The sequence below is a fragment of the Microtus oregoni genome, unplaced genomic scaffold (assembly GCF_018167655.1).
Source record: "Microtus oregoni isolate MIOR12 unplaced genomic scaffold, Mior012 000040F_ref0000088, whole genome shotgun sequence".
Lineage (NCBI taxonomy): Eukaryota > Metazoa > Chordata > Mammalia > Rodentia > Cricetidae > Microtus > Microtus oregoni.
Genome location: NW_024543207.1, coordinates 1,378,323 through 1,400,648, shown reverse-complemented (window position 1 = coordinate 1,400,648; position 22,326 = coordinate 1,378,323). Strand labels below are relative to the sequence as shown.

The following is a 22,326-nucleotide window of genomic DNA, read 5'->3' as shown; positions in this document are numbered from 1 at the left end:
AAACATTTAGCTTAGGTCTTCCAACTGGAAGTCAAGAAAGGCAAGGCTGTAAGTGAAAAACCATGGATAGTTTGTGTTGGTTAGATTTTTTGCTAACTTGACACAAACTAGAGCCTCCAGAAAAGAGTGCCTAAATTGAGAAAAGGACCCCCAGAAGACCAGCCTATAAGCAAGCCTGTAAGGTATTTTTTTTTTTTTATTTGATGATCGATGTGGAAGGATCCAGCCCACTGTGGGTGGTACCATTCCTGGGCAGGTGGTCTTGGAGTGTGTAAGAAAGCAAACTTAGCAAGCCAGGAAGAACAAGCCAGCATCCCAGATGGGCTCTGCTTCAATCCCTGACTCAAAGTTCCTGCCTACATTTCTGTCCTGCCCTCCCTTAGTGACAACTGTAAATTGAAATAAACCCTTTCCTCTCCAAGTTGCCTTTAGTGACGGTGTTTACCACAGCAACAGGAATATGACTAGGACAGCAGTCTTGTGGCTCCTGATCTGAGGCTTCCTCCCGAGTCCTAGTCTACAACCTCTGCTTCCTCTAAAGTCAGCATCCAATCACAATGAAATTGTCTGCAGATCTTGTCTCCTATGTAGACTATATGTCAATTAAAAGTCTAAAATAAAAATCTTTGAAACATCAGCACTTAGCAAAGAACTGACACATATATTTGCATTAACTGGGAATACAAATACCAGTTAAACCTGTTTTAATCTCAAAAACTGGCAAACTCTATTCAATGATCAAACTAATTAATGTAATTTCTTGTTGTTTTGTTTTTCCGGACAGGGTTTCTCTGTGTAACAGCGCTGGTTGTCTTGTAACTCACTCTGTAGACCAGTCTGACCTTGAATTCACAGAGAACCACCTGCCTCTGCCTGGGAGGATTTTTTGTTTTTTGTTTTTTTTTTTTTTTACAGTATAAAACTATTTAACACTGCATTTAAGAAACTAGAATAGAGGTTTGGGAAGGTCTCAGCAGTTAAGGACACCTGTTTTTGCAGACTACCCAGGTTCAGTTCTTAGGACCCACATGCTGGCTCACAACTATGCACAAAACTCTAATTCCAGAGGATCTGATGCCCTCTTCTGATCTCCTAGGACACCAGGCATGCACACGCTGCACTTACACACACGGAAGCAAAACACTTACACATAAATCTTTAAGTGAAAAAGAAAATGGATTTAGGGTAAGGGCTGTCACTTGAAGGTAAAACCCTTAAGAATATGTATAGCAGGCACAAGGCCCTACGTTCTTTCAGTCCCAACCAAGAAATGGTGACAGTAACCACCAGCAGCCGACACGTAAGCCCTTGAATCTCTAGTCTTTCTCAAAAAGCCAAGGGTGGACAGATACATGTTCTCTTCACATGGTCACCTAAAATAACTTTTTTCCTTAAAATTTTAACTCATAATTTTCTGTAGTGTATATGCTAAAGTGTTCCTCAACCTACTAATCTCAGCCAAATTCTGTTATAAATAAAATTCCTCTCAATAAAGTTTGTTGTTCTTTGAGAAAGAAGCTCATTGTATTGCACAGACTAGCCTCCAACTGGTGAAATCAGTAGTCCCCCTGCATCAGCCTCCTAAGTGGCCAGACATGTCCCCATTGCCCCTTTCTAGGACTAGGGATGTAGCTCACTCAGATGATTCAGGTAGGATGCCAAGGCTCTGGGAGCCAATCTCACCACATACACCAAAAAACAAAACAAAACAAAAAGTTTCTCAAGTGACTTAAGTGCAAACTCGCGTAAGACTTATTTTACTGTCCCCTGGCCAGTTTCCATTGTCCCCACTATCTCTTCCCTCATGAACCATAAGGTGAGCTACACACTAAATTTACATGCTGGATGGCTAAGCTTTAAACATGAAGTTTTTCCAGCACCACCTTCAAGATCAGTATTCATTCTCTTGGGAATAATTTTGTGTTAAGTGTATGATTTACTTAGAATATTTACTGAGGGAGCCGAGGCGCTGGCGGCCTGGGAAGGAGGACTATGAAGCTTCCGAACATCCTGCTCACCGGTACACCCAGGGTTGGAAAAACCACACTAGGCAAAGAACTTGCGTCAAGATCAGGACTGAAGTACGTTAATGTGGGTGATTTAGCTCAAGAAGGGCAGTTGTATGACGGCTACGATGAAGAGTACGGTTGTCCCATTTTAGATGAAGATCGAGTCGTTGATGAGTTAGAGAGTCAGATGAGCGAAGGCGGCGTTATCGTTGATTACCATGGTTGTGATTTCTTTCCTGAACACTTGTTTCATATAGTTTTTGTGTTGAGAACAGATAATAGTATACTGTACAAAAGACTTGAAACACGGGGTTATAATGCGAAGAAACTACAAGACAACATTCAGTGTGAGATTTTCCAAATTCTTTATGAAGAAGCCAGAGCATCTTACAGAGAAGAAATTGTGCACCAGCTGCCCAGTAATGAACCAGAGCAGCTAGAGGATAATAACATCAACCAGATCTCAAAGTGGATTGAGCAGTGGGTCAAAGATCATAACTCTTGACCTAGAGGAGGTTAGCCAGGCGCGGTGGTGCACACCGTTGATCCCAGATCCTGGGAGGCAGAGCTGTTCCACTTAGTGAGTTCTAGGCCAAGCAGGGCTATGTAGTTAAGACTCTGTCTCAAAAGGGGTGTGGGGGAACCAGCCTGGCCACTGTATAGCTACCCTTATTGATATCACTCAGTCACATAACAGAATGCCCAAGGATCAGCAGAAGAAAACTATGTTGCAGCTCTAGCTGCTGCCTGGATTTCTTTTTCTCCATGAGAAAGCTTAAAGAATCTCAGATACTAATATAAATTATTTTATTAAGGATTAAACCTAAAAAATCAAACTCAATGGATAATAAATCTGGTCAATGGGTAAAAAAAAAAAGAATATTTACTGAGTCACGGGTATAGGTCAAGGTGAGATAAGTCAACTGTACAAGCAAAATTTCTAAACTACATCTGTTGATGCCAACTAAACACTTTCTCTAATAAACCAAGTAAACCAAATATAACTTAAGTTTAAAAATAAATTAACTTTAGGCATGAATATGTAGTTTGGCTGCAGAGTGCTGCTTGCTTAGCAGGTGCAAGGCCCTGGGTTAAATCCCCAGCACCATCAAAATAGGAAGAGGAAAGACAGTGCCACTTTACTGTTTTCTACTCCTACCTCATGCATGCATACACAAGTGAATGTGACTGTCCACCGTTTGTGTAGTTCCAGGACCAACCTCAAATGTCAGTCCTTGCTGTCTATCACTCAGATCTCATCATATTTATTTATTATTTTCAGGGGACACACATTAACACACACCACTTTATTGTAGGTCAGAGCACAACTTGGTGGAGTTAGTTCTGTTCTATCATTTGGTCAAAATCAGGCTTGGTGGCAAAGGCCTTTATCAACTGATCCATCTTCACTGGACCCCTTCCCACCTTTCTTGAGACAAGGTTTTTGTTGTTCATTGCTGAACACACCAGGCTACTTAGCCTGTAAGCTTCCAGGGATACTCCTGTGTCTAGCACCCATCTTGATTCAGGAGCACTAGAATTACAGAAGGGCCTTGCCCAGACCCAACTCTATGAGCGCATGCTGGGGCTATCCAAACTGAGATCCTCCACTGGCACTGCCAGCACTTTACCCTGAGCCATCTCCCAGGCCCCATTAGCTGTACTGCAACTCTGCAGCTTATGAAAGAAGAGAAATATCCTGTTTTCTTTAAGTCTGTGTATGTTAGAGCACGCTACATTATAATACTGTAGTGTATATACAAGGTTACCCTGCAACAGCACAGTGTGCTAACAGGCTGCACTCTTTCCTGCTTATTTTTCATATAGGCTATAAACTTCATACTTGACTTAAAGAGATGAAAATGCAAACCCTTCAAAAATATCAAGGGAATATAATTAGTATTAGAAAAGAAATCATAGCCAGGCAGTGGTGGCATACACCTTTAACACTAGCACTCAGGAAGGCAGAGGCAGGCAGATCTCTGCGAGTTCGATGCCAGCCTGATTTACAGAATGAGTTCCAGGACAGCCAGAGATACAGAGAAACCCTGTCTCAAAAGACCAAAAGGGAGGGAGGGAGAAAGGGAGCACTGGAGAGGAGGTGGGAGATCCACTTGCCTTGGAAGAAGGGGAGAAGAAGGGGAGGGAGAGAGAAGAGAAAAAAAGGAATCATAAAATGCAAAATTATTTTACTAAATTTTTAATTACTACCAACTTTTAGCACATCTTGAAGTTCTGAAAATATGATGAATAACTACTGGCTTATAGATTTGAGAGTAGAGCTGTTATACATTAATTGTATATATAGAGGTAATTTTTATTTTTACAAAACAGTTATAGATCTTGGTAAGTGAGTACTGTATCCCAAGGATTCATTTCAAAAAGAACTCATTTTTGGACACTGTGAAAACCACACAAAGTCAGTTCCATCTTATAAACTTCCAAACTAAGCCTGGCCGCACACCTTGTCATCACAATCCTAGGAAGGTAGGGAGGGGGCGGATCACAAATTCAAGAACAGTCCTCAGATTCAAGAACTGCCCAGGCTATACAATAAATTTGAGGTCTGCCAATTACCATCTTTTCTCCAAATACAGCTAATCACTACTTATTTCAAGAGTTACTACAATAGAGTTCTTCTAAGCATTAGACATGCTGTCTTTAAAGGGGATGTTACTAAAGGCTATTAAAACTTAGAAAATCAGGTGACTAAAAAACAAAAATAAAATGACCGCAGAAAAAGACAGCACCAGAAGATCAGGAAGAAAACTCAAAGAACCATGTTTGAGAACACGATACACACAAGAATACACTGTTCTGAAGGGTCTACAGAATACCACCCCCTCCCCAAGACTTTTTCCTCCAAAGTCTCTGGGGAGAACCACTGCCTGGACAAGTCTAGCTACAGCGCAAAAGAACAGAAGACACTTCAATAAGAAGCTCTCCTAAAGCTGTCAATAACCCTAACATTTGAGAGGCAGAGGCAGGAGGATCCAGAGAGGGTTCAAGAAAACAAAGTGAAGCAATCCTTGCAGCACCCAAATTTATTTAGTCCCAGTACTCGGGAGGCAGAAGCTGAAGGATCTCTGTGAGTTCAAGGCCAGACTGATCTACAGAGTTCCAGGATAGCCAGGACTATGTAGAGAGACCCTGTCTCAAAATGAAAGGAAGGGAGGGGAGGGGAGGGGAGGGGAGGGGAGGGGAGGGGAGGGGAGGGGAGGGGAGGACAGGAAGGAAGAAAGGAAAGAAGGAGCAACTCTGGGGCTAAACACAACGGAGAATCCCACCCCTCCCCCAGCAAGACAAAACGAAAAGTGTAAGAGAAGTTTATTCTAGTAAACAGTAAGAATCACAAAAGCACAATCTAAAGCATTAGAAGTGACCATTTTCCCACTTTTTATGAAAATTGTGAAACTTTACAAGTATGTAAAGCAAAGGAAGACTACAAAGCCTCACTTATATTCAACAGGCATACCTTTTTCTTCTTTTACTGTATGTGCAGGTATGTGTGCATGTAGAGGCCAGAGGTCACTTCAGTGTTACCGTCAGATGCCAACCACCTTGTTTTCTCAGACAGTGTCTCACACTGGTCTGGAGCTTGGAGGATGGCTGGTTCAGGGGCTGCAATGAGGCACTGTCTCTGCCTAACCTTGCAACACCACTCCCAGCTTTTTACTTGAGTGCTGGGTAGTAAACTCAGAACCTTGTATTTTGTGGCGAGCACTTTACCAACCCTGCTATCTTCCCAAATTAAACTGGACATTTTAAATAGTCAAATTTGGGCTGGAGAGATAGCTCAGTAGTTAAGAGCACTGGTGGCCACTCTTCCAGAAGACCCAGGTTCAATTTTAAGGACCCAGAGAGCAGCCTACAATCATCTGTAACTAGGAGATCTGATGCCCTCTTCTGGACTCTTCAGGCATCAAGAACACACTCTAGATGTGCATACACACAAGCGTGGGCAAAACACTCAGTCATACACGTAAAAGAAAAATAAGTAAATCTTTAAATAGCTAAGGAAATGAAATGATCAAATCCAACCTCAAGTATTTAGATCTGTCACAATAAAGTAACTCAAAAGTTAGTGGTGGTACAGTATGTGTGAGGCCCTTGAATTTAATCTTCTAAAACAAAAGAAAAATTATAATTTTGGTTATTTAAGGTAATTCTTATTGAAGTACGCTGAAATTACTCTAGTAGATGCATCTATGGAAAAGCACAAATAAATAACGGAAAGAAAAATACCTACCACTTGTTCTGCCCCACACCATTCAAAGAAATCCTGCTAATTACTTAATTTGACCTCATGGGTGAACCTATCTGACACTCTAGTAGTGAGTGGCTTCTAAATACCATACGCTTCACCCAGACGTAGTGCCAGAACCCCTTAAAGAGTCCCAGGTACAGGTGTTTCAAGGAAAGAAAAAAACTGAAATGCCAACTTGAATTAAAAAAAAAAAATCAATTGTCAGGACTGAATGCTGTTGCTAGGTATAGGTTGAGGAAAGGTTTATTGTAGATAAAAACAGGCAGGGGCATGTGGAAGGGTCCAGACTGAACCTGGCCATGTGAGAGGAGTGAGGAGATCCCCTGGGAGAAGAACCAGAAGTCAAAAGGAGCAAGCGGCCAAGAGACCAAATAGCCCAAATGGCTGGGTTATATAGAAAGAGCAGTAGTACATGAAGCTCAAGGGCTGGAAAGGTTGAGGGTTGGGGACTGGGTAGGAAGTGCTGAGGAGTTAGGACTCTGTAACAGGCAGTTACTGGTGATGTTGACAGAGTCAGGCAGCCAAAACCCGCTTTGATAGGTACCCCAGTTAGCCATTTGTCCTGAGTTTAAGACCTAATAAGGTCTTTAAACAAGTTCTGTTTAAGCAGTCTAAAGCCAACTGGTTTCTCATATAGCTCAGACTGACCTCCAATGGTGTAGGAGGTCCTTCTGTATTTGTGTAGCCCATCCTCTTACTACACTCCAACTTACTATGTAGGTGAAGATGTCCCTGAACTTCTGATATTCTTGCTGGGATTATAGGCATAAACCACCGAGCTGTTTGTGCAGAGCTGGGAATCAAATTCAGAACTCTCTACCTTCTAAGTCATATTCCCAGCCCCTAAAACTTTAGTAAATAACAAATTTAACAAACTGAAATCTAATACAGGCTTAAGTGCCTAGGGACAAGGTAAGAAAACTCCTGGTCCTTGAAAAGGAATATAAAGTATGTCTATGACTCTAGCACCAGGGAAACAGAGGCAGGAAACCAGGAGTTGGAAGTCAACCTACAGTACACACCAAGACCTTTGTCTTTTAAAAACAAAAAGGGCAAGGGAGAACCTCCCCAAAAGAATGGATAGTTTATAGTTCTGGTATGTGTATATTCAATGAGAAGAAGAAATATATACAAGAGAATCTCTAAAACCAAGAAGACAATGCAAAATCCTAGCCTCCTGCACACTATCACTTCTTGGACTTGCCTATATTTTTTTAAACAAGCAAAAAAAGTCAGGCAGTAGTGGTGCACATCTTTAATCCCAGCACACGAAGGCAGAAGCACACGGATCTCTGAGTTTGAGGTCAGCCTGGCCTACAAGAGCTAGTTCAAGGACAGGCTCCAAAACAACACAGAGAAACCGTCTCAAAAAAAAAAAAAAAAAAAAAAAGCTAAAGATTAGCTAAGAGTCTGGCTGAATCTTGGTCATAACTTATGAAGTAGACTATTTATGCGAAATAATCACAACAGATGGTTTCAACTACCTGGCATCAAAGAACTTCAAAAAAAAAAACAAACTATGTATATGTTGCAATATCATTAAATTTCAACAAATTCTTCCAATTATCTTCATGGGAACCAATCACAGAAAAGTGTTGACAGCTTTAGCTTAAACATTCAGAGTAATGCCTCTAAAATAAAAGGTGCTTTCTCACCATTATGGCTCAGTGTGACAACATCAAAAAGGAGGTTTTGTTAAGTTTTAGCTTTACGGAGTTCTATCCATATGGAATCAAAATGTTAACCCTGAAATACAGTCTTTTTTTCTTTTTTGCTTTTCTTATATTTTCTAAAAATGTCTTATAATCTGTTTTGTTCCAGAGGAGGAAGGGGAGTAAAGAACAATGTGCAGTACTGAGAAGCCTACTTTCTCAATCTTAATATTTTCTAAATGAATACTTCTAAAATCGCGTTACTACGGCACTAGCACCTAGCTTCTAAATCGCACAACAAAAAGAAAACACAGGTCACCTGCTTTCCTCACAGTAACTGTAATTAAACAGGTAGTGTGCCCCTTTACAGTCAAGTGTCTTCAAGTGCCATCAATTGTCTTCAAGATGACTACTAGTGAGGCACGTGACCATTTCCATCAAGACTCACTTCCCTGGACAGTTTAATATCCGGGGAACACAAACAGTCCAGGAGGGGGAAAAAAAAAACAACTCATCTTTCTACCGCTGATAAGTTTGGGGAACTAAAAACTTTTTTTTTATAGGTATGAACTGGAGTTTTTCTGCTGTCCTTTCTGAATTCTAAAAACTTACACCTGTCTGACTCGCAAAATGTGTTGTCTAGAGTTTCCATACTGAAACGAAACAAGCTTCCGGGCCACCTCATCATACATGATTTATGAAATATCCAAACCTGCAAGTCTGTCTTTAAAAATAACCGCTTCCTTTAAAGCATGGGTATGTAATAAGGTGAAACGTTAACTACAGAGTCCAGATGTTGGAAAGAGACGGTCACTAGCATGTTTTCAACTTCTCTGTAAAATTTCTGGGTTGGGGGGGGGGGGTGGCGGGTGGAGCGCGAACGACCCTTCCAAAAGTCAGAATACAATTTAAGCCTATCTAAATCTTTGCGGCCTTTCATCAAATTACAAACCCGGTATTCCCAGCACTTCACGACAAAGCCCTCCCTTAAAATGGCAAAACTAAGGGCAACGACGGATAAACGAACCGCAATCCTAACTCATCTCTCTCTCACACCGAGTTCACCCAAAAAGTTACTTCCTCGGTTTTAAAGCAATTTTCGTTGACTTTTTAAACAAGACCCAGTAAAATAACTTTGCTAATTCTCAACGGCACAGAGTAACTGAAGTTTTACATAAAAAGGGGCCGGCAGCAAGTAGCTCCAACAGCAAGACTCAATAGTTGGGAGCGCTGGGGGGCTCCGAGACTTTGGGTGTACCGAGCTGTCTCAGGTCGGAACTGCAATCGTTTGCGAAAGAAAGCAAGGCAAAGACGGCCAAGATTTCAAAAGGAAGAGTGCTTGTGAGCGGAGGAAGAGGACATCCAAGCACTCGGGGTCGGTACCGGGAGGATCCGGAACGCACAGGGCCCCGCCGGACGGGGCTGACCCCCACACTCCTCGGGACAAGTTGGGCGCTCCGGGCCACTGGGTTCCCGAGCCAGGGGCAGGTGCGGCCTCGGCCGGCGCCCACCGGGGCCCACCTGGAGCCCGCGCCCCCGCCGCCACCCCGCCCGGCTCGCCCGTCCGCCCGCACCTCTCGGTCCTTGAGGCCCAGCAGGAGCACCTCCTCCATCAGGGTCAGCCGCGTTTCCTTGGAGTCGCCCTTGTCGTCGTCGTCCTGCTCGTCGCGGCGGCTCTGCGCCTCGTCCTCGCCGCTGCCGCCGCCGCCTCCCGCCGCCCGCTCCTTGTCGGCAGCGTTCCGGGAGGCCTCGGTGCGCCGCTGCACCAGGCCCGAGCTCCGCTGGGTCAGCGAGGTCATGACTCCGGCCGAAGCGCCGCGCCGGACCGACAGGGTCGCGGGACCGGCCGGCTCTCCCTCACCGCCCCGGCCCCAGGTGCTTCCGTGTTAATCCTCGGCGCTGGGGCGATGTCCGTGGGCTGCGGGGCCGAAGGCGGTCATGAGGAGCCGGGGCTGGGCGAAGCCGGCGGGCCGGGAGTCGGCGGGGTACACAAGGGTGCCTTCCGCCCGCGGTCGTGGCCCCACACAGCCCAGGATCCCGAGCGGAGGCGGCGGCGGCGGCGGCGGCGGCGGCGGCGGCGGCGGCGCTTCCCAATATGGCGGCGCGCGCTGACGTCACCGGAGGATGTGGCAGTGCCGCCGCGGGGCGGGCCGGGGTGCCGGAAGCGGAGCGAGCGAGGGGCGTGGCTGGCCGCCTCCAACCCCGGCGGACTGCGGGGCTTCCAGCCGTCGTGGTGTCACTCGGGTCAGGGACTGGAGGTCCGGAGCGGTGTCGGACTCCGCTGTCATCTTCCTCTGCCTTTTCCTTCACGGTCCGACCTGGCGCCAGCGACCAGCCAGGCCTCTCCTGGATCCCGGAAGCAGAGGCCACGGGAGGGCGGACCCCGCCGAGCCCTTAGCATCCCTATCAGTCCTCGGAGGCAGCTCCTAAGCCCAGGTGGCCCGGGTCCCCACGACGTATTAAGAAGAACTTGGCTCGCTGCCTGTGGGACTCCTTGGCTTAAAGGAAGCCATCTACACTCAGGCGTCTAAAAGTGTTCATGTACTGTGTTCCATTGTAGAGAGAGAGGTTAAACAAATCAACGAGTTGTGTTTGTAAAACTTTATTTCCTGCGTCCAGCTGGGGCTGTAAAGTAGCCAGGGCGCAGGAAGCACTGTACAGTTAGGATCCTTTTATGGCGACACTAAACCTCTTGAGTTTCATGCCACGTCTTTGTAGTCCTAAATCTCTTTCGATGTAATTACTAGGTTAAATCTTCTTGGCGTGCTTGGCAGTTTGTGCAAATCAAGTGAAAAGGAAAGCTGCCAAACCCGAGAGGGCTTTGGAGGAGCAGAAGGGTGGAACTTGTGAGAAAACATTACCCAGAAACCGGATCGTAGAGCCGTCCAGTGTTATTTAAAATAAACAATAATCACTGGCAGTGAGTAAGCGAGGTTTATTAGACAAATTCTTCCTCTCCATAAATACATTGTTTCAGCTCCTAAAAGGACAGTAAGTCCCAGTAGGTCCCCCCCACCCACAGCCCCAAGCTACCTTCTCTTTTTCCTGCAGAAACAGTTTGTCTGTCCTCGGCCAGTTTCTCCCATTCACATCATCATCTTTTTGTTCCTTCAACTCTGCTAAATCTTCGCCAGGTGACTTTAAATGCTTCTTTGTAAATTAACTGATTGTTTAACTCAATAGGTTAAATCTGAAAGGTACAAAGCTGTGTACAGGCTGTGCCTGCTCAGCTAAGTGGCTCCTCTCCTTGTGTCCGTTTTAAAATGTAAAATGGGAAGCCTCGCTGGGGAGGTGACCAGCAGGCAGAGAACTTGAAGACAACTTAGAAACTGGCTCTGGGGCAGCAGAGACAGAATCCTGGAGGCTTTCTTGCCGTGAGTCTAGGCAAGCCCCTAGGCAAGGCAAAACCTTGTCCCAGAAACTATGTGAGGTTGGAATGGATGGCTCATTGAGTAAACTGCTTTGGGTACTAGCTTGAGGATCAAGCTTCAGATAAGCCCAGCAGTGTATCCTGTAATACCAGCCCTGGGGAGCTGAGACAGGCAGAGCCTGGAAGCTTGTGAAGCTATAGAGGAGGACACCTGAGGTCAACCTCCAGCCTCCGCAAGTGAGTGCACAGGCAAGGGCAACACACGTAAGGTACACATACACACACAGTAAAGGAGAGCAGCACCTGAGAAACAATAACAATTTTTTGCTGTTCGTTTTTGTTGTTTGCTTCTTTTTTGTTTTTCAAAACATGGTTTCTCTTGCCTCTGCCTGCCAAGTGCTGGGATTAAAGGGGAACACCACCACCACCTGGCCACAATTTTTTTTTAAATGTAATACCTAATCACCTTCACCTTGAGGTGTGGCCTAAACTTCAGGACTCCTCCATTGAAAAAAAATGTGGTCTAACCTACATGCCTTTTCAACACTTGGTTGCCCACACCCCAACAACCACATCTCTTAGGTTCTGGTTCTGTCTGTTCAAACGCCAATACATTATCCTCCAATTCAAACTTCATATCAATTTTGTGGCTTTTTTTTTCTCCTGTGTTGTTTCTGTTATTTCTCCACTGATTTTTTTTTTTTTGCACATTTCAAAATCACCTCGGTAAGAGGGGAAAAAAAGAAGAAAGAGAGGAAAGGAAAAAGTAAAGAGGGGGGAAAAAAGGAAGGGGAGAGGAAGATTTAAGAAACAAATATTTATTGCTAATAGTGACAGTGACTTTTTTATTGAGTGATTGCTAAATATGTGCCAGGTGTGTTTTCTAGTCACGCACACCCCCACCCCAACCTTCCAGGGTAAGTCTGCTGCTGCGCTGGACAATTCCTTGTGGGCTCCAACCATCAAATTGCAGCCTGGGGAGTCACACCTATGTCTGTGTGGCAATTCTAGAATCTTAGAAAATTAAAGTTAATACCTACTTCTTACCCTTCTGTCGCCCAATGAGTTTTGTTTTATTGTGTTCCCAGGTTGGCCTGGGAACTCTTTGTGTAGCCGTGGCTAGCTTCAAACTCACACTCCTCCTGTCTTGGGCTCCCCAGATCTAGGATCACAGACACACAACACCACCAAACCGGGCTTCTCTAATGGATTGCTGGAAAATAGGTTACATAACTTCTCAGAAGCTTAACCACGCTTCCAGTCCCTCCTCCTGATCCCTGGCCCCTCCTTTAGGAAAACTGCTACACTAAAAGCCTTTGTTTCACCGTTGCTTTCTAGGGAATCCAGACTGAGACCCCTATCTCACTGGAGAAAAGAGAGTTTCTAGGAAATGAAGTGATCTGCTCTACATAGCACATCTGGCAAATTGCAAGCAAGGGTTTTTATTACCCTTTATTCAGTCATCAAACAAGTATTTATACTTGTTTTCTGTGGTAGCCATTGTGCCAAGAAGTAGGGTTATGACAGGAGACACACACATATCCACAGTTTTTGTGAAGCTGATGAGACATAGGAACTAAGTAAGGCAAAATATATAAAGTGTGCCTGGGGTTGTAGTTCAATGGTAAACTCTTGTCGAGTTCTTTATTAATTTTATGTATATGGGGCTGTGTCTACATGAATCAGCACACCAGAAGGGGCATCAGATCCCATGAGGCTACAATTCTGAGCTGCCTTGTGGGTACTGGGAATTGAACCCAGGACCTCTGGAAGAGCAGCCAGTGCTCTTACCCACTGAGCTAACACTCCAATCCAAAGTAGAGTACCTGCATTGGCAGAGACCTGGGTTTGAGCCCAACACTGAAGAAAAAGAAAAGGAGGCATTCTGTAGAGACACCACTTCGCAACTGCTCATGGTGGCTTTAATAAAAATTCTAGTGACAAACTGTCAAGGATGTAAAGACATGTAAACTTTCATATAGTATTTGCAGGGATTCAAAAGATGAAGACACTTAGGAACACAGCCTGTCAGTTTCTCATAGCATTAAACAGAATTTCCACATGATCCAACCCTTCCACTTCTAGGTAAATACCCAGATGAACGAAAACCTTGTTTACATAAAACCAAGCATACATGTTCACAAACACAGCTGTTTGCAACAACAAATGGAAAACAGCCATGTTCCTCGACTGATAGGTGGCTAAATAGCATATAGTTTATCTACACCACAGAATACTGTGAGCTATAAAAAGAATAAGGTAGTGAAACATGCTGTGTCATAGATAACCCTTAACAACAGGCTAAGTGGGGGAAACCAGTCACAATTACATAATGTGGGACTCTGTGAAATATTCCAAGTAAATACATTTGTACAAATGGGTAGTACATAATTGTTTGCCCACCGTTGGCAACATAGGCAGCAATGCCCCATGAGTATAGACTTCTTTTAAAGGTGATTTTTTTTAAAAAAAAGTTCTAATGTTAAAAGAAAACACTGAATTCTACTTCTCAGGAATAAACTTTGCAGTATGTCAAATTTATTTTAACAAATGTAATAAAAGTATGACTCTTTACATTAGGTTTGGGTAGTAGTATGTTCCAAGATAATTTATTATTGAGGAAAATTTTTGTTTATATATATATATATATAAACAAAAGAGAACAAGAGAGAGAGAGAGAGAGAGAGAGAGAGAGAGAGAGAGAGAGAGGCGCGCAGGCTTTTTGGAAAGTATTTTTCTTATTGTTTGGGGTCTTTGAAAATATTTTTACCTACTCTCTGACAATTTCATACACATACATAATGTGCCTTGATTGTATTCACACCAACTCATCCTTCCTACTCCTCCCTGATCTCCCTGACATCTCCCCTCATCTTCTTACCTCCTCCCCCCCTTTCTAAAAAAATAATTTACTGAGTCCAGTTAGTGCTGCACGCGTGCTTATGGGTGTGGGGCCATCCACAGGAACAGGAGCAACTCACCTGCACCTACACCCACACCAAATGCCTCCTCTTCTTCTAGAAGCCATCTATTGCCAATAACAACTAGAGGATGAAGCTGGTGAGCCCCTCCTCAAGCCCTGCTGGGATGCTGACTGGCTTGATCTGGTGCACGTCTTTTGTGGGGGAGCTTAGCTGCAGTAAGTTCATGGGTGCAATGACCATGACATGTCCTGACCGCGGCATGTTCTAGTTCTCCTTACCATCTTCAGCTCTTATGTCATTCCACTCCCTCCTCCGAGCTGTGCCCTGACCCTTGAGGAAACTGATGCGGATGTCTTTGGAGTTAGGACTCTCCGCAGTCTTGGTGTGGGTACCTGCAAGGCTGTGTATCTCTGTTGGGGATGCCTCCATGCCAGAGCATGCAAGTGTAGGGCAGAGGACAACCTGAAGATTCTCTTCCTCCGTACAATTTTTCACGTACGGAGATTGGATGGAGGTAGTCAGGCTTGGCAGCAAGCATCTTTAACCACAAAGCCATCTTACTGACCCCCAACAGTCACTAATTCTTAGCATTTTGATGAGTTATGAGTCTCCTTGGTGCTGCTGCCCACTTCTAAAGCACCTTCTCAAAATAAATAAATAAATAAAGCACCTTCTCTGACCAAGGTTGAAAGTAGCATTAGTCTACGGATATTAATATAAAGAGCCAGAGTCCAGCTCCAGAAGGGTTCAGGTCCCAAGGTGGGGGTGTGGCGTCAGCGAAGGGAAGGAAGAGACCAACACTATCTGAGGATGTATCGGAATGGCTGCCGCTTTATGGGGGCGGGGAAGCTACACCTTTTCTACTCTATAACTGTATAATAGTTTAGACCCAGGCAAGACTGAAAGCAGACTCAACAATTCAGGGATGAAAGAAGCCACTAACTTTATTAGAGCATTTTTCCTGACACAAGTTCAGCAAGCACCTAAATTGCCATTGTCCTCAAAAGTTCAGTAACTCCACCAGGTGCCCTCTTACAACCACGGAAGGGCCACAGTTGTCAAGACTGGCTCGCTTAGCAAGCAGGAATTTTCCTCAAGGCACTGAGGGAATAGAGGCCCTTGTCTAAATGCCTGACCTTGGGAAAAGGACTTCCTCTGGGGACCAGATGCTCCATAGTTTTTGTTTGTTTGTTTTTCAGACAAGGTCTCTGTGTAGCCCTGGCTGAGCTGGAACTCACTCTGTAGATCAGGCTGGCCTCGAACTCAGAGGTCTGCCTCCCTCTGCCTCCTGAGTTCTGGGATTAAAGGCATGCATCACCACCACCTAGCTAAAATCCTTGTTTAAAGAAAAAAAAAATCACACCATGTTTGGTACTTAGCCTGTAAGACTATCCAGAAGGAAAAAAAACACAGATTAAAATTGAGGTGTCTTGATGAGGCAGTAGCCCCTCAGGGAATCACATGTAGTTCCTGTTTAAGAACTTATCTCACATGGAGAATGCACATTCAAAGGACTTACATGAAGTACACTACACATATAAACTCATTAGCAAGCATGTTGTTCTCTTTCATTATTACCCTTTCTCAGAGTAAAACGGAGGAAACGAGCTGACCATCGGCATGCATCTCTCTCTGCTTCCTGATTGCAGATGCAACCAGACCAGCTGCCTCACTATGTGATTGCCCTGTCTTCCCTGCCCTGATGACTGTACTCACTAGAACTGTAGGTGGAAACAAACCTTTTCCTCTTTCCTTCCTTAAGTCACTTTCAGCAGATATTTTGTTGCAACAACGAGACAGGTCATCAATGCAGTTTACCTAGTGTTGGGTGACAGCACTCACCAGTGTGCCTATTTCAACTTTTAATTTTAATTAATATTTCAAAGTACTTGGTAACTAAGTCATAAATGGATCAAAGAGCACCATGATCGGATTGTTTTACGACCTTAGAGATGAGAAGCCTTGGGTTCGTGAGATGACGCAGTGGGCAAAGGTGCTTGCCACAAAAGCTTGGGGACTTGTGGTCAAGCCCCAGAACCCATGCAAGGGTGGAAAGGAAGAACTGATCCCACAAAGCTGCCCTCTCCTCTACACATGAGCACCTGGCACACATGTTCGAATACACATCATGAACACAGATAAACAATAAAAAAAGAGAGAGATGAGAAGTCTTTCTTAACTAGCACCCAAAATCCAGAACAACCAAATTATATGTTAATAAGTATGACTTTTATAAAAAGCAGTGGAAAAAAAGTCATAAAGTCAATACATGGCTAATAGGCTAGTAACCACCTGTCTTAGCTAAGGTTTCTCCTTTCTGAGATAAAACACTTTGTTGGGCTTACATTTCCACAACACAGTTCATCGTCAAAGGAAATTGGGAAAGAAACGCAAACAGGGCAGAAACATGGAATCAAGAGCAGATGCAGAGGCCATGGAGGGGTTAAACTTCCTGGCTTTCTTCCCCTGGTTTGCTCAGTCTGCTTTCATACAGAATCCAGAACCACCAGACCAAGGATGGCACGACCCACAATCTGTCAGGCCCACCCCATCAACTAACTACGAAAATGCCCTGCAAGATTGCCTACAGTCCAGTTTTTGGAAGCACTTTCTTTTTTAATAATGTTTAGGGGTTTTCAAGACGATTCCCTTCTCTCAGATGACTTTAGCTTGTGTCAAGTTGACCTAAAATTATCCAGCACTCCAATCTACAGGAAAGTGAACCTAATGGCTTCTAACTATAAAAACACTCATCGTTACTACTCATAAGAGAAATACCTTAAAACCATACTGGTGATACTCTTCCTCCGGTTACATTAAGTTTAGTAATGTGGGGTGAAATAGCAGAAAATGATAACTGCTTTACATTTCAGGTAGAAATATAAACCTTTGCTCTAGCACTCCCCTTCTCGGACTTCATGTCCTGGATTCACCTGCCTTTGTATGAAATGGCATGTAAACATGGTTGACGCCATAGCCTTGTATGTCATCAGAAGCTTCCTCCTGCAGCAGGTGGGAACAGACACAGAGACCCACAGCCAGACACTATGCAGAGACGGAGAGACCTTGGAACACACAGCTCTAAATGAGACATCTCCATCAAATCCCTCCCCTTACAGCTCAGGGAGCCCCATGGAAGAGGAGGAGAAAGAGTGTAAGAGTCGTGAAAAAAAAAAGTGTAAGAGCCAGAGGGGCTGGAGGACCCCAGGAGAACAAGACCCTCTGCACCAGCTGAGCAAAGCTCACATGAACTCCGAGACTGAAGCAGCAAGCACAGGGTCAGCATGGGTCTGCACCAGGTCCTCTGTGTGTATATCACAGCTTCCAATTTAGGGTTTTTATGGGACTCTTGGGTGTGGGAATGAGTGGATCTCTGATTCTCATGCCTCCTTTTGGGCTCTTTATATTCTATTGGGCTGTCTTATCCAACTTTGATGTGATGGTTTTTGTCTTACTCATTATATTTTATTTTGTTATATTTTGTTGCTATCTCTTAGAAGCCTGTTCTTATCTAAAGAGAGACAGAAAGGGAGTGGATCCAGATTGGAGGAGAGGTGGAGGGCTGGGAGGAGGAGAAGGAGGGGAAACTGTAATCAAGATATATTGTATGAGAAAAGAATCTATTTTTAATGAAAGGGGGGAAAATAAAATACCCATTAACAAAAAAGATCAACAACTAAACAGCTCAGTATCTCACACGGTTGTATGAGGCATTGTACTTTTAACTTTCAGATCCCCTTTCCTAAACATGCTGGGACATTTTCTTAGGGTATCGAGGAGTGTTTATGATTGCAGAATTAAAGCCGTAATATCTTTTTGTTTTGTTTTGTTGTTTTGTTTTTTGAGACAGGGTTTCACTGTAGCTTTGGAGCCTGTCTTGGAACTAGCTCTTGTAGACCAGGCTAGCCTTGAATTCACAGAGATCCACCTACCTCTGCCTCCCGAGAGCTGGGATTAAAGGCATGCACCACCACCACCCAGCTTAAGGCTGCAATATCTTTAATAAAAGCACCCAACACCAAAAAAGAGTAAAAATACAAATGATATACCACAGAGTATACGTTCATATGGCCTTGCAATTGTAGTCTACATAAGGTGAGGGTTTTATAAAACTATGATGTTTAATCTTGGTTGTCAACTTAACTGGACCTGGAGTCAGCTGAAAGACAGATGATGGGGCAAACCTTGAAAGGTTATCCGAAGTGGGAAGATGTACCCTCAATGTGGACAACACCTTCTGATAAAAGGAGGTCTAAGTAGCTTAGTCTTTTGCCTGCTGATCTTCACTCTCACCGGCAAGGTCACATACTCTGCTGCTGCTGCTCCTGCTTTTACTGCCCTCCTTCCCTGAGTCCAGAACCCAGCTTCTTTGAACTTCCAACATCAACTAAAGACCAGTGGCTCTCCAGGAATCCTCCAGACTTTTGAAGCCAGACTGGAACTGTTGAAGCATCCAGCCTCAAGGACTGAGCAGCTACTGGATTTCTTGGACTTTCAGGTGTAAGGCAGCCATTTTTGGATGGTCCATGCTGTATCTTGTAAGCCAGTTTAGTAAACCCTCTCTTAATAAGCATTCGCTCTGTAGGTTCTGCTCCTCTAAGGAACCTTGACTAAGACACCACTCATAAAGAAGGATGCTTTATTGGGACTCAGGATGTAGCCTCAAGGGGCACAACACACGTGTTCGCACGCACACGCACGCACAGTGTGTGCAGGTCAGAAGACAGCCTTGGAGAGCCAGCTCTCTCCTTCCATTACGAGTTCTAGAGATCTGCCCCAGGTTGTCAGGTCAGGCTGGCCACTGCTTTTCCCCGTTGGGTCCTCTGGTCTTCTAGTTCTAGAAATGCCAATGCTGTGCAAACAGCTGCTAGAGTGCATTTGTTAGGGAATAATGACAAGGACTTAATAGCTTTCTTGTTGGGCACTGGCTAACTTTACAGATTCAAAACCTGTGAGCTGAGAGACAGCTGGATTCGCCTGTATTCATCCTGAAACTTACTAACCAAGTCTGTCTCTGCTACTTCGCAAACCCAGAGAGTGACCAGGAGTTGGTCTGTAGGCTTAGAATCTTTCATTCCCTTAGGCCCTCCCCAAATCAAAAGGTGACATCAATTTCCCCATTTTTAAAGCCAGAGCAGGCCCTGAGACAGCCTCATGGCACCAGGGTTTGATGAATATTGGCTACACAACTTTGGGGTTTAGACTATCAAATCATGCGGGGCCGCTTTGTTGTCTTGTGATGCTGACTCTAGGCTGGCAGTCAGCAAGTTGGAAGGAAATAGGGGGCCCTGTGGGAAGCTCACGTAGACAGGGTCTGAGCTCCGTGGGCCACAGCCCTAACTGAGCTCTCAAGTCATTGGCCGGCCATATACATGAACTATCTTGAAAAATGAAGCCTTTGGCCCTCGGCTGACTCATCCCTGTTGATGCCCCGCGAAGTACCTATGACCGCCGAGTCATGAGAAATAGCTGAAATACTCTCCAGAAATAAGTCATTGGTGCTAGAAATTTAACTCTGTGTGGAGTGCTTGCCTATGTAAGCAAGGCTAAGGGTTTGCTCCCCAGGGATGCAAAATGAGATAAAATTCATAGAAATAATTGAATCAAAAATAAAAGAAGGAAAAGGAGAAGGAGGGAAAGGAGGAAGAGAGGAGCAAAAGTTGTTTGCATGGCTCAGCCTCTTCCAGACCGGGATCTGACACTGCATTCATGCTCCACTTAGACAATTCTGAGAGAAAAAAAAATGTCTTGTTTGGAACAAGGTTAATTTGGGTCTGTTGTAGCCCAAGCTGGCCTTAAACTCTATGTGTAGCTGAGAATGGCCTCAAAATCCCGATCCTCCCTCCAGCCTCCATCTCCCAAGGGCTGAGATTACAGGGGCCGTACACCACTGCTCTCAATTGAGAAGAGTGACTTCGTCTCTGGGCAACGGTCACCGTGTGCATGCCTGTAAAGTAAGACAGCTAAGATGCCCCGAGGATATGTACTCTAAGGGCACAGTCTGTAAAATCATCTGTGGGCCATGTTTATTGAACAGCACTTTTCCATCACTCCCTTCCTCTGGCAGCTAGTCATGTCAGTAATGGAGAATTGTTATTAGTTGCCTATGGGGCTCATCACTCCCCCACCGGCGTGCTTTACCCAGCTAAGTGGCTTAGCAAGAGTGAACTCTGTAACTCATTTTGTAGGCTGGGAGGCTTTAGGAAAAACAGTCGTCACTGGAACACCAGGGCCCGGAGCCATGAGGCTGAGAAAAATAACTGGAGGAAATGCTATTCACTAGAGGTTGCCGAGAACTCGAGTCACGGAGCGCTAGTTGTCACAGGTCGGGGAGACAACTGGTCAGTAAAGTGATTGATGCACAAGTCTGGGCCCCGGAGTCCAGTACCCAGAACCCATATAAAAGCCTGGGCAAGCCGGGCTGTGGTGGTGCACACCTTTAATCCCAGCACTTGAGAGGCAGAGGCCAGCGGATCTCTGAGTTTGAGGCCAGCGTGGTCTCCAAGAACAAGTCCCAGGACAAGCTTCAAAGACAGCCAGGGCTACAAAGAGGAACCCTGTCCCAAGAAACTCCGTCTTGAAACAAAACAAAACAAAACCCTGACATGATGGCAAAGCACTGTAATCCCAAAGCTGGGGAGGCTGAGACAGGCAGATCTTTAAGGCTCACTGGCAAGTCAGCCTAGTGCGATTGGCCAGCCCAGGACCTAATGAGATAGCCTGCCTCAAAAAAACAAGGAGAGTATTGGGATATGGGTCCGTAGATAAGGCCCTTACTGTGGAAGCATGAGGATTCTGAGCTCCTGCTGGGAGGTGGGAGGCAGAGACGGGAGAACTCTCTAGCATGGAGACAAGCTGGCCTGATTTACAAAGCACAGAACAATGCTGGTCCCAAAGTAATGAGTTATCTCAGCTGATTTATTGTTCAGTCAGTTACAGATTAGCAAAGCGTGGAACAAGGTAGAAAGCAGGGCCCCACACCTGAAGCTATTCTCTGACCTCTAACATGTGTGTCATGGCATGTGCCTGTACTCATACGGGTACACAAGTATAGACATAGAGATGAAAGAGAGGGAGAAAAGAGGGAAGGGAGGAAGGGAGGGAGGGAGGGAGGGAGGGAAGGAGGGAGGGAGGGAAGGAGGGATGACCATAATAGGTCTTTCTTTGGACTGCCAGCTCCAAAATATGGAGACTTTATTAATTATGAAAGTTTGACCTTAGCTTAGGCTTGTTCGCAACTAGCTCTTAAAACTTAAATTAATCCAGTCAATTTATGTTCTGCCACATGGCTCATTACCACCTCTCAATACCATACATCCAACTTCCTCTGTGTATGGTTGGTGAATCTCCTGCCTCCAATTCTTTTCTTTTCCAGAAGTCCTGCCTATCCTTTCCTGCCTAGCTATTGGCCATTCAGCTCTAGTAAACCAATCAGCAGGTACCTTAGGCAGCTGAGGTAAAAATAGAGACACATTTCACACAGTATACAAAAAGATTATCCCAACAGTTGACAGCTCCTAAAGAATGACACCTGGGGTTGACCTCTGACCTACACACACACACACACACACACACACACACACACACCCCAAAGAGATAACAAAGAAATCAGGGCCTAAAGAGATGTCTTTTTAGTTGATCTTCCAGAGGACCCAGCTTCAATTCAACCACAAGGCGGCACATAACAATCTGTAATTCCAGTCCTAGGTGATCTGATGCCTTCTTCTGGCTTCTGTGTGTATTAGGCATGTACGTGGTGCACAAACATGCAGGCAAAACTCACTCATACACATAAAATAAAATAGTTTACAAAAAAAGAAATCAAAGATGGTACTCTTAACATGACCATGTATAGCTCTCAGAAACAACTATATTTCCTTTTTAAACTTTCTTAATATTACATTTACTATGTTTGTGTATATGTGTACATGTGTGTGATATTGAGGTGAACACAAATACACACATGTGCATGATGTTAGGGCTCAAACCAGGAAAAATGGCTAACTGATGTACGCATTTAACATATCAAAGTGAACCTGGTCAGCCACCAGGCTCTCCCAACATCCCTCAGTCCCTACCTGTTACAAGGTATGACTGGCATGCC

At 44.7% G+C, this 22,326-nt stretch overlaps 2 protein-coding genes across 2 annotated transcripts in view; one reads left to right on the top strand and one right to left on the bottom strand.

Moving 5' to 3' along the window:
- Positions 1–10,032, bottom strand: part of LOC121433656 (Golgi phosphoprotein 3) — a 28,951-nt gene extending 18,919 nt beyond the window's left edge. The window contains exon 1 of the mRNA XM_041632145.1: positions 9,503–10,032. Within this exon, the coding sequence (XP_041488079.1) occupies positions 9,503–9,727 (225 nt within the window). The 5' untranslated portion in view covers positions 9,728–10,032. The remainder of the gene's footprint in view (positions 1–9,502) is intronic.
- LOC121433657 (adenylate kinase isoenzyme 6-like) lies at positions 1,968–2,514 on the top strand. The gene has a single exon (XM_041632146.1). The coding sequence runs from the start codon at positions 1,993–1,995 to the stop codon at positions 2,512–2,514; it is 522 nt and encodes a 173-aa protein (XP_041488080.1). The 5' UTR covers positions 1,968–1,992.
- Positions 10,033–22,326: the final 12,294 nt, after the last annotated feature.